General features: G+C 48.2%; 1 protein-coding gene and 1 pseudogene across 1 annotated transcript; one reads left to right on the top strand and one right to left on the bottom strand.

The window, feature by feature from the left end:
- Positions 1–4,307: 4,307 nt before the first annotated feature.
- On the bottom strand, positions 4,308–4,988 carry LOC123170440 (G-type lectin S-receptor-like serine/threonine-protein kinase At2g19130). The gene has a single exon (XM_044588306.1). It carries the CDS (start codon positions 4,986–4,988, stop codon positions 4,308–4,310), a length of 681 nt encoding a protein of 226 aa, XP_044444241.1.
- A 6,400-nt stretch (positions 4,989–11,388) lies between these two features.
- Positions 11,389–13,125, top strand: LOC123164747 (probably inactive leucine-rich repeat receptor-like protein kinase At5g06940; annotated as a pseudogene).
- Positions 13,126–15,198: the final 2,073 nt, after the last annotated feature.

The following is a 15,198-nucleotide window of genomic DNA, read 5'->3' as shown; positions in this document are numbered from 1 at the left end:
CTGAAGGCAAATTTCACCCTACCGCCAGAGGAGGATCCGGAGAAGCCAGTTAAAGAGCAATTAATCAAGTCTCATGCTCTTAAGAAGATGGCAGACCTATTCAGGAGGTGGAAGAATGAGCTGAAAACGTTTGTCGACAAAGAAGAGACACCAGAATTCATCGGCCGGTATGAGAAGATTAGAGATCACTGGCCCGCATTTGTGGCCCACAAGACATCGAAAAAGAGTAAGAAGATGTCAGCGACAAACAAGAAGAATGCTGCGAAGAAGAAGCTTCACCATCGCACGGGGTCAGGTGGCTACCTCAAAGCCCGGCCTAAGTGGGCCAAGGCTTAGAATGATCTGCTTGATAAAGGGATCGAACCACAGACAATGAACTGGCCAGACCGTTGCCGGACTTGGTTCTTCGGGGCTGGCGGAAAATTGGACCCTGTATCAGGGAGGTGCGTTTGGACGGACGAGCTTTTGAGAATACCAGTCAAGAGGCTTCAGCACTATATCGATGCAGCGCAGGAAGGGACGTTCGTTCCAGACAGAGAGAACGACGAGCTCACAATGGCCCTCGGGAATCCTGAGCACCCTGGACGGACACGAGGCACGCCAGGCTCCGTTCCGTGGAAGGCTGGTTTTCCGGACGCGGGCGGTTACAAAAGCCAGGGGAGGAGGAAAAAAGTGGAGCAGACCCAAATTCAGAAGCTGCACGAAAGGGTTCAATCGCTAGAGGAACGAGACGGCAATCGACATGCCGAAACTACCCCCGAAGCTACCCCGCCATCTCAGCGGAGAAGCAGCGTGGCTTCCACCGAGCTGCTTCAGCCGGAGCATGTCTTGACGGCTCCTGCTAGCTACCCCGTGGATGCTATCACGGAGTCTCAACATTGCCACCTTATGGCGCAATGGCAAAACTTCAAAGTCAAGGCGGCTGTTGGCTCTGTTTTACCTCTTGAACCCGGCGCAACCTATCACTGCCGGCCGATTCCAGAAGGATATGCTAGGGTGATGGTTGATGAAATAACGGAGGGATTTGAGGACCTCCAGCTTGACCACCCTACCGGTGAAGGGGAGACTCGGCTGGGTTCTGCTCTGAAGACTCCATGCCTATGGCGGAAGGAGCTCATCAACCTTCCGAACTAGACGGCTCCGGTGAGTAAGGGCACTCCGCCTCCTCCTCCGACGAGTGATCAGGGCACTCAGCCTCCTTCTCCGGCGCGTGGCGGCACTCCGCCTCCTCCTCCGCCTCCTCCTCCGGCGAGTGATCAGGGCACTCAGCCTCCTTCTCCGGCACGTGACGGCACTCCGCCTCCTTCTCCGCCTGCGCCGGCGCGCCAGAGCAGCCAGCCTCCTCCTTCTCCGCCTCGTGAGCAAGGGCGGAAGAGACCCGCCGCCGCTCCGGCTGCTCCGGCGCGTCGTAGTCCTTCTCCTCCGCCTCGTAAGCAAGGAAAGAAGACAGCCGCAGCCGCTCCGTCTGCTCTGCTGGCGTCTAGCAGTACAGCTGCCAGAGGCGGGAGGCAATACAGATTCGGTCCTTTTCTGAAGACTCCAGAGAAGTTACCATACGAGAGGACCGAGGAGGAAACCAGGAAGATCGTGCGAGCCGAAGTGACAAACTTCTTTGAAGGGCTGAAAGCAAAGAAACATCCACCTCCGGAGGAGAAGGTAGATCCGGTGAAAGCAAAGTGGACTCTGGCTGCCCTGACAAAACCACCAAAGTCTCCGCCGAGAGGCAACTATGAGCGCATTCTTGCAAAGACATATGCCGAAGCGGAGCGGTCGGGAAGTACTGTCAGTGATCAAAGGTTAAAAGAACGACGAGCTGGGAAAAAAATTGCCCAGCTCGGCGAACAAGCGAACCAATCGTGCCCCCCGCTCAAGGTGTCTAAAGACATCGTCGTTGCAGATCCGAGGATGGTGGCCGGTTATAGCAATCTTGGAGATTACCTGCCCGACGATGTACATTATGAAATCATGGAGGTGGACGAACACAAATACCATTACGGGAAGCCTCTTGTCAAAGATGAAAAATCTCTAATAACGATGATGCGAAGATTACATGATTGGTACATGAAAACCTGCAGAGAGTCTGATGGGATGAATACTTTGATGCTGAGAGTTAAACCGGAGCATGACCTCATTGGAATTGAACTGCTGAATGTTCCATTTGAGGAGTTCTTCCAGTTTTTCAATCAAAAGGCCCTCGATAAATCAACGATCACTTGCTACTGTCTGTAAGTAGTACTACTTCTGTCATTAAGTCTCTCTATATAGGTCAGCTCTTTCATTGCATGTATTTATAATTATCCTCACTATATTATGCAGATTGAAGATCGCCGAATTGAAGAAAAGACAAATCGGTGATATTGGGTTCATTAACACAAATCTCATAGATGCATATACGGTTGAAAAACATGCCAAAGAAGCTGAGGCCAACTTGCTACGATCATTGGTATTAAATCAAAACAAAGATATAATACTCTTTCCTTACAACTTCATGTGAGTGTTACTGTCTTGTGCATATTCCGTTTCCCTTATTAGTCCAGGTTATGGTAATGTCATTGATGACTTATGCATGCATGCGCAGCTTCCACTATATTCTCCTAGAGATTAAGCTTGAGCAGGGAGTAGTAACCGTCTTAGACTCGAGACGAAAAGATCCCCAGGACTATGCGGACATGACTCAAATGCTCGAGAAGTAAGTTAAATCGATCATTATCCACCATATCAGCAACTTTGTTCATTTCTTGATATCAAGTAATTCTTTGTCTGGCAGGGTTTGGAGAAAATTCACCACAAAAGCTCCGGGACTGCCGAAGAAGCTGCAATTTAGACACCCGAAAGTAAGTACTATAGTAGCATGTTCCGCACATCTCCTAGTGATTCAAGCGCTAGTTTCATCAGCACCATTTAGCATGCTTGCTTATCAGTTAGATTGACCTCTATTTCTTGTAAAGTGGTTGTGGCAGGAACAAGGGAATGATTTCTGTGGATACTACGTTTGCGAGTCTATCCGCCACACGACCTGTGAGCGGGGCTACTCTGACGAACAATATGAAGTGCGTAAGCAATAATATTCACAATTTTATTTTATTACCATCATTTGTGTCGAGTTTCATTTATTCATATATATATGTATTGACCCCCTTCTTCAAATTAGATCTTTCGGATGCGTCATGAACTCCTAGCACCAGATCGTATGCGAGCAATTCAAGAGGAATTGGCGGCATTCTTCCTTGACCACGTGATCGCTGAAAACGGAGAATACTATGTGGACCCTGTGTTCTTACAATTTAATTAGGAGATTATATTGTAAGAGATAATTATTGTATATATGTAGCCGGTAGTGTCAGATAGATATACGAGAACTTGTTGTTCGACCAATCTCTCGGAGAAGGAGAGGTGGTCGATATCACTTCTCTCTGTATGCATATGTTCATGACGATCTTCTGTTTCCTTCATTTGCTTACTAACTAGCGAGTCTACTTCTCTTCATACGTATATAGTACGTAGCGTCGACCAAGCACGGAGATAAGAGAGGACACTTCTCTCTATTAATTAGCTAGCTAACACAATATATGAAACACCTAAATTAACCCCCAAAACCCCCCAACCTCCCCCCTTTGAAAAAAAACAAAAACCCCAGCCCCTGAAATGCTGACGCGTGGATGCCTATTGGTCCCGGTTGGTGTCACCAACCGGGACAAAAGGCCATGCCTATTGGTCCCGGTTGGTGTCACCAACCGGGACCAAAGGCCCCCCTGCCTGGGCTGGCAGCAGCGGCCACGTGGAGGACCTTCTGTCCCGGTTCGTGTAAGAACCGGGACTAAAGGGTTAGGGCTTTAGTAACGACCCTTTAGTCCCGGTTTCAAAACCGGGACAAAAGGCCCTTACCAACCGGGGTAAAAGCCCCTTTTCCTACTAGTGGCGGCGCGCGATGCAGTTTTCCTCCGCGCGCTGAACCCATTATGTCGGCTTTCTCGAGCAGCTTTTAGACGACACATTGATGCATGCTTATTTCTATACTACGTACAATTCTTTTTTTGAGGTTAATATAGCAGAGAGTAACAAGAGGGCTGGAATTCAAAAACAGAGTACTCTGCTTCCTTTTCCAAAAACAGAATACTCTCATCCCTTTTCCAAAAACAGAGTACGTGGTTATTCAGGTGAAATTCATAAGAAACCGAAGGCAGACCATGATGCACATGTTAACCACATATATATTTCTGTATTCCACTAAACTTCAAAAAATAAACAGAAACATAGACTACTGGGCCTTATAACTAAGGCCGGCCTATCCAACAAACATGTAGAATTTAGAACAAGTTATCTGGTTCCGCAGAGCAATCCTCCATGCCAACATAGTGTTCAAGTGACCTTGGAATAGGTGGGATTTCGACATCCATGACATTCTCTAGCATGTGAACAACTTGTCCCATCATCGGCCTGTAATCCTCAGCATCTTGAATGCACCAGCATGCAATTCTGCAAGCTCTTCTCAGCTGCTCTCCATCTGCTTCACCTTCCAACCTACTATCCAACAGACACACATCATCTCCCTCATTCACCTTAATTGCCGCAAAGATGGGAAAGTATGTAAACTTCCCTTCCTTAATTTTCCCTGAGTTCCTTGGACCAGATATGATTTCAAGAAGCATCATGCCATAGATGTAAATATCAGTCTTATGTGTGATCGGTAACCCCGATATCCACTCCGGTGCAAGATATCCAATGGCCCCTCGCATTGTTGTCAAAGCCCTGCTGAAATCTCGACCTAGAAGCTTGGCCATGCCGAAGTACGCAATCTTGGGGCAGAATTCTGCAACAAGAAGTACATTGTCTGGCTTCATGTCACAGTGTATAATGCATTCACTGCATTCCACATGCAGATAAGCCAAGCCTCTTGCTGTTCCAAGTGCTATATAGTACCGGAGATTCCAGGTCAATATGGCCGAACTCTTCAAAAATAGATTAGTACTCAAAGAACCATTCTCCATGTACTCATATACCAACAACCTTTTCTGCCCTTCGGCACAAAAACCTTTTCTGCTTGGATGCTGATGAGTCCTCTCTTCACACTCCCGCGTCATATCCTGATGAGCTGGCAAAGAGTTAGTGGAATGCCATCAATCGCGCCAAGTAGGCGGAACAGAAAAAGGCTCGAGAAGAAGAAAACCTTCGCCTTATCAAGGATGATGTTGAGAAGAAAAAGGCAGAAGGAAAATCTAAAGGGCGCACAAAGCGCAAGCATGATCCCAGCACAACTACGTCTTCAAAGAAAAGAGTGCACCCAAGAAAAAGAAGGCTCAACCAGCTGATGAATTTGAAATGAGTACTTCTAGCGAGCATGATCCACCTCTCACCAAGGAAGTGGTTGCTGCTACTCTTAGCGAGCAAGTAAACATTACCACTACTACTATGCTGCCTGATATTCGAGCTCCAATAGTTTATCAAGCTCCACCGAAAAAGATATCGAGCTTGAATGTAGGAATCTATATCTATACATAATATTAAAAGACGGAGGCTTTCATAGTTCTCCATAAGTCATTCGTTTGTATCCGTTGATTTTGTGTTAACCACGAAGATTGATGGCTGAGATTTAAAAGTAGGTCTACGTAACAGTTTAGAAAAAAAACTCCCCTGGTACATGAAGGAAACCGGAAACAAAAGTATGAACGTCTAACCTATCCTCTAATCTGATTTTAAAAAAGTAAGCTTTTATCTATATCGGAGGCAAAGGGCCTCCCATGCGTACCCACTTTGATCGCATTGATCGGGCGACATACGTCCCTCTGATGCATCCGACGGAATCCCGCTGTCGTAGGCTAGCTCCTGGCTCCCTATCGGCTGGATGGTTCATCCCAACGGCCCGATTGCGATGGCGATCACACGTTCTTCGGCTGCAATCGAGGCGAGCAGCCAGCGCGGCTATGCCCGAGCGCCGGAAATCGGCGAACGACAGGCAGCGAGTAGACTGGCAGTGGAGCAGGAGAACTTTGTGGACTCGCCGTATCTTGCCGTCATGCCTCCGTCCAGATGGAGATGAAGCTGTTGAAGGCCAAAAGACCGAGGTGTTGGCCAGCAAAACAGAACCTACCTTCCCCCATGATCTTGAACCTAGCTTGATTCTCATCCATGCCAAGATGCACGTATTGCACGTAGTGTCCTACTCCTCAGTCCTTACCCACCGTTTTGTTCAACCATGGTGATCACTGCTGGGCGAAGGACTACGTCAAGCGTGCGGTGGCCAATCGAGCCGCCGGACGGCGAGGAAATGCAGAGGGCATGTTCATCGGTGCCATGGATGAGCTAGAGAATAAAAGCCCTGCAGGGTCTCCACACACTCCTCCTGGTCTGCCGTCGCCACAACCAAGGCCATTCTGCTTATCATGCGGTGCTACATAGCATTCCTGTTATTCCTGGAATTTCGGCACTCGGACATGGCCAAGATGACCTCGGTTGCTGCCGAGATAGGACGTGCCATCGTGATTGAGCCGGTACGACGCGCCATCGAGCCGATGAGGGAGCCAGGAGCGCATGACAGTCGGATTCCGTTGGATGCATTGGAGGGACGTGTGTCGCCCGATCAAAGCGGGTAGGAGGCCCTTTGCACACGGTTTGCTCAGATTTTTTTTCTGAGCTATCCCCGCAGCCACATCCCCATCGTAGTCCTTGTACATCTCCCACACCCAGCTGGTGCTCAACATGGTAGCGTGGCTTGACGCGGCCCACGTATCACGTTGTCACGAAGCGGCAGCAGTGGTGCCTCCAACGCGAGGCACACAACGGCATGGTCTTGGCCTCCGGACACGGATACACACGGGATTAGGACGGCATGGACTCGACCTATTGGCACAAAGGTAGCCCCGGTGACCCCCACCGCGCGGCATACAGGTCCTGCTGGCTAGCCACGACGGCATTTAATTTTCAAGTATTCAGACAATAAACCATAACCGGTCTATAGATATAGATTCTGGTCCAGCCCGCCCAACCCGACGCAGCTCAATCCCAGAGAGCCGAGACAATTCTTGTCGATCTAAACTAGCAGGAGGATCGTGCCGATATGGCGAACCTGAGAGTAAATTGCAAAAAACCATCACATTTGGGGATGCGAAATCAAAAAACCATCACCTTTCGGTTTTTTTCAAAAAACCGCCACTTTTGTGCTAACAGTTTGCGGAAAACGCTGATCGGGCGATCAGCGCGGTTTGAGGGCAAACCTGACGCATAGGGCCCGCTGTCAGGTGCCACCTGGCCCGCCTCCACACGGCGCCCGTCAAGCGCCGTTAGACGGCGCAAGAGAAAACCCTACCAGGTCGAACCCGGTCGACCATTCCCCCCACTCCCCCCCAAATCCCACCGCGCCGCCTCCTTCCTGTTAACCCCCGTCGTGTTCACCCATGGCCGCCGACGGCAGCGGCGGCGGCTCTGCCGGACATGGCAGGGACGACCGCGGGAACTCCTCTTCCCTCGACGGCGGTGACAAATCTTTCTCCCACGTTCAGTGTGCGCGCACGCTCGTCCCTGGTGCGGCCGCGTGCGACAGTGGAGATGAGCGCCCCCCGGAACCCGGCAGCTACGACATCGAGATGTCAGCGGCAGCAAGGTTGGCGCAGGTCTGGAAGGCGAATCCGCATAACAGCCAGAACTTCACTTCTGGTCTTGGCGGCGTAGAGTGAGTTATGTGTCGCTGTCTGTACATTTATTTGCATTATGTGTTAGAAATTAGGGTTTCCACTGCTGTTTACGAACTATGGTTTATAAATTTGTGTTGTCACTGCTGTTTAGGAACTATGGTTTATAAATCTGTGTCACTATTTCTACAGTTTAGGAACTAGGGTTTAGAAATATTGGTTTCAGATCTGAACAAGCTGTCCAAATTTTTTGTTGAGGATAATTACTGTAATTTGGTTCACTAGATTTCAGTTAACTGAACTGAATTTAATCAATTTATTGATTCTGCAATATTGAAAACTTAAATTGGAGAGAAATATAAGTTAACTGATTTGGTGTTGCTTCAGTGTACTGTTAACTGCATTTATGTCAATATGGTATATACTGAATTTAGAGTACATTGAATTGTCAGTTAACTTATTTAGTGTTGATGTAGTGTACTGTTAACTGAATTACAATGAGCTGAATATATTGTTAACTGAATATGATGTGCTCTGTTTTGTGTTTGCAGTCTGGATGATGACATATGGGATGTTCGGTTTGTTGGGGATCGTAGCAGAATTTTAAAATTTTCTACGCATCACCAAGATCCATCTATGGAGTATACTAGCAACGAGGGGAAAGGAGTGCATCTACATACCCTTGTAGATCGCGAGCGGAAGCGTTCCAATGAACGAGGTTGATGGAGTCGTACTCGCCGTGATCCAAATCACCGATGACCGACTGCCGAACGGACGGCACCTCCGCGTTCAACACACGTATGGAGCAGCGACGTCTCCTCCTTCTTGATCCAGCAAGGGGGAAGGAGAGGTTGATGGAGATCCAGTAGCATGACGGCGTGGTGGTGGATGTAGCGGGATCTCGGCACGGCTTCGCCGAGCTTCTGCGAGAGGGAGAGGTGTTGCAGGGGAGGAGGGAGGCGCCAAAGGCTGTAGTATTGTTGCCCTCCCTCCCCCCTTTATATAGGCCCCCTGGGAGGGGGGGCGCCGGCCAGGAACCCATCTGCATGGGGGGGCGGTGGCCAGGGGGGAGACTTGACCCCCAAGGCAAGTGGGGCGCCCCCCCACCCTAGGGTTTCCAACCCTAGGCGCAGGGGGGAGGCCCATGGGGGGTGCCCCAGCCCACTAAGGGCTGGTTCCCTTCCCACTTCAGCCCATGGGGCCCTCCAGGATAGGTGGCCCCACCCGATGGACCCCCGGGACCCTTCCGGTGGTCCCGGTACAATACCGGTGACCCCCGAAACTTTCCCGGTGGCCGAAACTTGACTTCCTATATATAGTTCTTCACCTCCGGACCATTCCGGAACTCCTCGTGACGTCCGGGATCTCATCCGGGACTCCGAACAACTTTCGGGTTTCCGCATACTCATATCTCTACAACCCTAGCGTCACGGAACCTTAAGTGTGTAGACCCTACGGGTTCGGGAGACATGCATACATGACCGAGACGCCTCTCCGGTCAATAACGAACAGCGGGATCTGGATACCCATGTTGGCTCCCACATGTTCCACGATGATCTCATCGGATGAACCATGATGTCGAGGATTCAATCAATCCCGTATACAATTCCCTTTGTCAATCGGTATGTTACTTGCCCGAGATTCGATCGTCGGTATCCCAATACCTTGTTCAATCTCGTTACCGGCAAGTCTCTTTACTCGTACCGCAATGCATGATCCCGTGACTAACTCCTTAGTCACATTGAGCTCATTATGATGATGCATTACCGAGTGGGCCCAGAGCTACCTCTCCGTCATACGGAGTGACAAATCCCACTCTCGATCCGTGCCAACCCAACAGACACTTTCGGAGATACCCGTAGTGTACCTTTATAGTCACCCAGTTACGTTGTGACGTTTGGCACACCCAAAGTACTCCTCCGGTATCCGGGAGCTGCACGATCTCATGGTCTAAGGAGAAGATACTTGACATTGGAAAAGCTCTAGCAAACGAACTACACGATCTTTGAGCTATGCTTAGGATTGGGTCTTGTCCATCACATCATTCTCCTAATGATGTGATCCCGTTATGAATGACATCCAATGTCCATAGTCAGGAAACCATGACTATCTGTTGATCAACGAGCTAGTCAACTAGAGGCTTACTAGGGACACGTTGTGGTCTATGTATTCACACATGCATTACGATTTCCGGATAACACAATTATAGCATGAACAATAGACAATTACCATGAACAAAGAAATATAATAATAACCATTTATTATTGCCTCTAGGGCATATTTTCAACACGGTTTCATTTCCATGGCTGTGACAATTTGGAAAGGACCTTATGTTAGTCAGATATTACCTACATCAATCTTTTAGCTCTTATTGGGACAGAGGGGTATGATGAGAAGGACTCCATGCACTATGTGAAGGAAGATGGTTTAGGAATGGAAGGAATGCAGCTGATTAAATGTACTGAAGATGTAGAAGAAATGCTGGAATTATATGAGGAGAAAAGGTGTATCACTATCACAGTTATTGCCATGGTTCCTAATTTGATCTCGCGAAACTAGTTGAAAAGACTAGAAATCTTGAAGGTATAAGAGGTAGACTCTTTGGAAAGATAGTATAAGAAGGTCTCTACCCCCTAGCCTTAGATATGCAAATTGTGAGTGGCACAACGGAAAAGCGCAGAAGAATTGGGGGTAAACCACAATTTTTTTTAAAAAATAATGATGGATGTTCAACTGGAAATGATATTAAGAAAACAATTTTGGTAGGTAATTCTTTTGCAGAAAGGGGTTGCTACAAATTTAGAACAATATGCTAAAATCAAATAAAAGGAAACACAGAATAAATAAGCAAGGGAAAATTAAAATGGAAATAAAAAGCAAGAACGAACAAGAAATTGGACGCACACAAAATAACTAAAAAAAGGAAAATGAGAGGCATAAAAAGCTAAATGATAAGTGAAAAAGAAGAGAAAGGTGAAGCAAAAAAGGAAAAGACAAAAATGGTAATTTAATTTGGGAAAAACACAAGTGACAATCGACATTCTCCCAATCGATGTAGTGGTTCACTGCGCCGTCGTCGTCCACCTCCCCTCGTGTCACCGGCGGGCCTCCCCCTCCTTCTTCTACCTTCCGTTTCTCTTGTCAGCGCGCGATGTGCTCGGTCGTATGGTGGGGCTTGCTCCCCACGTAGTGGTAGCTGAGCTGGGTTTGCGCTCCCGGCCCCCTTTATCCTCGGCGTCATCAGGCTCCCGCTGGCCTCGGCCGCCGACGAACCCTAGGGATTGCTCGCGTCTCTTTGTTCTGTCAACTATGAGCAGAAGGGAATAGGCGGGAGGAGCTGAGGGGGCCGCGTCGTCCCAAAAGATCGAAGCAAAAGACGATGAAACCGACCGCTCTCTCACTTGGCATGGTCGGGCTTATTTGTCATGTGGCGTGATCGTGGGACGATGGACGGTCCAGCGTCGGCCGCTCGTGACGCCCAGATCGCGCGCGCGTCGCGCAGCAATTGCCTATTTTTATTGCGTGGTAGTAGACTTGTACATCTTCTACCTTCCACCTAAGAAATTACTATTGTATATCTACCTCGTTTAGTTTATACACTAGTTTATATTACCATGAGTCCATGACTGATGATCCAGACGTTGGCCTATGCCGACGACCGACGACCAATGACCGGCGACACTTGACTTGGCAAGCTCCTACCTTCTCACGAGTATAAGTGCCAAGCTCCCCACCCCACCTTAGAGCTCAGCTCAGTACCACCATGAAACTTCCGACGCCAAAAATAATGTCGAGCATTCGCCTTCTACTCGTCGGCGTCTTTCTACTTGCCCGTAAATCGAGCTCCCAGCCCAACTCCGGCGACCAAGCCACCCTCCTAGCTATCAAGCAAGAGTGGGGAAACCCCACGCAGCTTGTGTCATGGGACCCCGTTGCCGACGCCAACCACTGCAGCTGGGCTGGTGTGGTCTGCGGTGGGGAACGAACCGTGATCAGGATATCCTTGGAGAGGCTGAACCTTACTGGAAAGATACCACAGTGTGTCTGCGACTTGCCGAGCCTGACCCACCTCGACCTCTCCTACAACAACCTTTACGGCGGGTTTCCCGGCGCCCAGCTCTACGCGTGCTCCCATCTCCGCTTCCTCGACCTCTCCAACAACGCCTTTTCTAAAAAAAATTAGGGTCCTTCCGGATGACATCAGTGATCAGTCATCTGTCGCCCGGGATGGAGCACCTCAACCTGTCGACCAATCACTTCCATGGTGCCGTGCCAGCGGAGGTGGCCGGGCTGCTCGCGCTGAGGTCGCTAATTCTTGACAATAACCACTTCACTGGAGTGTACCCAGCGGCCGAGATAAGCAAGCTTGCCGGGCTCGAGCAGCTGAGCCTTGCTTGGAACCCGTTCGCGGCAGGGCCGGCGCCGCTCGAGTTTGCCAAGCTGACCAACCTGACCTACCTCTGGATGTCTGGCATGAACATGACCGGCGTGATCCCCAAGGCCTACTCCAGCCTAGCAAAACTCACGCTGATCGCCATGACAAATAACGTGCTCACTGGCGAGATCCCGGCGTGGGTCTTGCAGCACAAAAAGCTCGAGTACATGTACTTTGTACATCAATAGGCTCACCGGGGAGCTACCACGCAAAATCACGGCAGTGAATTTGATAGATCTTGATGTTTCGTCAAACCAGCTTACCGGAGAAATGCCGGAAGACATTGGTAGCCTCAAGAACCTGAGCTTACTGTTCCTCTACACCAACCAGCTCACCGGCACCATTCCAGCAAGCATAGCGATGCTCCCAAATCTAAGAGACATCCGGCTATTTGAAAACAACTTCCCCGGCCAGCTCCCATCAGAGCTCGGGAAGCACTCGGAGCTCGAAAACCTCGAGGTCAGCAATAACAACTTGTCCGGACCGCTCCCTGAGTCTCTTTGCGCCAATGGGAAGCTGTACAACATGGTCGTCTTCGACAACAACTTCTCTGGCGAGCTCCCGAAGAACCTCAGCGACTGCTTCCTTTTGAACAACCTCATGCTACACAACAACCGTTTCTCTGGCAACTTCCCAGCCAAGATTTGGTCATTACGGAAGTTGACCACTGTGATGATACAGAATAATGGTTTCACTGGGGTTTTACCAGCTAAGTTATCTGAGAACATCTTACGGATTGAGATGGGGAACAACAAGTTCTCTGGTTCCTTGCCAACATCGGCAACTGGGCTGCATGTGTTCAAGGCGGAGAACAACCTGATCTCCGGCGAGCTACCGGCCGACATGAGTAAGTTCGCCAACCTTTTAGACTGTGTGTTGTCTGGCAACCAACTAACCGGTTCCATACCAACATCAGTCAGTTTGTTGCAGAAGCTCAATTATCTCCACCTAAGCGACAACTGCTTGTCCGGCGCAATTCCATTTGACAGCATCGTGCTGCTTCCATCGCTGTCTCTCCTTGATTTGTCCCGGAATGAATTCACTGGAGACTTATGTCAAGAATAATTATCGAGTCTTTATCGAGAAAAAAAAAGAAGGAACAAGTACCATGTGAACAAATGATAGGAATTTGAAGTTCGTGAGTATAACCTCAAGATCATTCTTGGAAATCTAGAATGGCGTGCACTTGCACCTCTCGGTAAAATAGGGGTCTTCCTCATATATGTCGTGATTGTCATGTAATACTTGCAGGTAATCAATTTGAAATCCAGCATTTCCTCAAGGGACCAATCTAGTTTATCTTTTAGCTAATCAGTATTTCAGTGATGTATTCACATTACAAAATTTGATTAGCAACTTCATGCTTAGTCAAATGTGCGTAGCTCAAGTTGTGCTGAGAATGCTGTAGAATACAGCATGATGCAATGGCTTGTTAGATGGGCTCATCATTGCTCAGCAGTTGAATGACCAAGTCAAGCAGTCAGCATCTCGTGTGCATCAGGACTGCAGCGAATTATGCCGATAAAGTAAGAGGAGAACAATCCCATATTCGCATGGGAGTATATCCCAAGCTTGAACACATCATAACACTAGTAGAAAAAGAGGCTTCCATACGCCCCCATTAGTCCCCAAAATAATCGAACCGCGACCAAAGGGGTCTTTAGTCGCGGTTCGGGAGGAGACCCGCGACCAACTATGTGGGCCCAGCGCGAGCTGGCGGACGGGAGGGGCTTTAGTCCCGGTTGGCCTGGCCAACCGGGACTAAAGGTCCTCAGGCTGGCCCGAAGGCCTTTAGTCGCGGTTGGTCTGGCCAACCGCGACTAAAGGGATTTGAGGCCTCATTTTTAAACTCTACCCCCCCCCCCTCCCCGATCGCCTTTTCAGTTTTAGAAAAAACAAAAGAAAATAATGGAAATGTCCAAAAAATAAAATAAAATAAGTTTCCCATGTGATATGTGGTCTAGTTGTTGGGAAAATTAACAAATATGAATTTCGACTTTATTTGCAAAATCTCTCTAGAATTTCTTAAAATGGGCATAACTTTTGCATACGAACTCAGATGAAAAAGTTTTTTATATGAAAAATCATCTACTCGAAAAGTTACATCCGAATTTAATCGGGGGAACCCCGTTAAACATTTTCAAAATCCTCAAAAACCTAATAGAAAAAAAGATACGGAACTTTTAAGATCTGGAGAGGCAAAAAATTCAAAAAAATTCAAATTGTGGTCAAACTGTGGTCAAACAATGGTGAAACTAATTATTCTAGAATATTAGTGTTACTAAATAATTATTTCAGTTTTTTTAAATTTTGGTCAAATCTGGTCAAACAGTGGTCAAACAATGGTCAAACTAATTATTCCAGAAATATTAGTGTTACTAAATAATTATTGTTTTTTACAACAATAGTTTCAAACTCAAATAGTGAAATGTGTCACTTCATGCTCAAGCTAAATTCCTGAGGGTTAATAGAATTGACATCCTACTATTGTCAGGAAAACAACAAGTGCAGAGTTGGAAACAAGGGAGAATAGAACCCGGAAGTTAAGCGTGCTCAGGCTGGAGTAGTGAGAGGATGGGTGACCGTCCGGGAAGTTAGATGATTTGGAATGATGAGGGGTGATTAGAGATTAGAGGATAAATTGAGCAGTGATGAGGGGTGGTGATTAGAGATTAGAGGTTAAAATAATTCAAAAATTTGAAAATAAAAAAAAATAAAAAAATCGCAAAAAAACCAGGTTTAAACCTGCGGAGGAGCCCTTTAGTCCTGGTTGGCCACGAGAACCGGGACTAAAGGTCCTCCGCCCCGACGGACCACGGGCGCCCACGTGGACGGGCCTTTAGTCCCGGTCAGCCACAAGAACCGGGACTAAAGCCTTTAGTCGCGGTCCGTAAGAGGCGCGACTAAAGGGGGGGTCTTTAGTCGCGCATATTTAGTCCCGGTTGCACAGCCGGAACTAAAGGGCTTTTTTCTACCAGTGTAAGAACATGCAGATATCATGTGGATGAGAATTGTAGCACGAAGAAAATATATTGGTGAATTCCTTTGCTCATTCCAATGCATCAGCGGTAGCTAGCCGCTTGTAGGCTCATAGCTGAGCTTGTTAGCTGGGCAGAAATCCTTAAAAAGGAATAAAGA

The sequence above is a fragment of the Triticum aestivum genome, chromosome 7D (genome assembly GCF_018294505.1).
Source record: "Triticum aestivum cultivar Chinese Spring chromosome 7D, IWGSC CS RefSeq v2.1, whole genome shotgun sequence".
Lineage (NCBI taxonomy): Eukaryota > Viridiplantae > Streptophyta > Magnoliopsida > Poales > Poaceae > Triticum > Triticum aestivum.
Note: the sequence above shows the minus strand (reverse complement) of the source record. Positions and strands in the feature narration are given on the sequence as shown.

Excerpts from the sequence above, each read along its gene's own strand:
- LOC123170440 (XM_044588306.1), bottom strand. The coding sequence starts at position 4,988 with ATGGAGAATGGTTCTTTGAGTACTAATCTATTTTTGAAGAGTTCGGCC.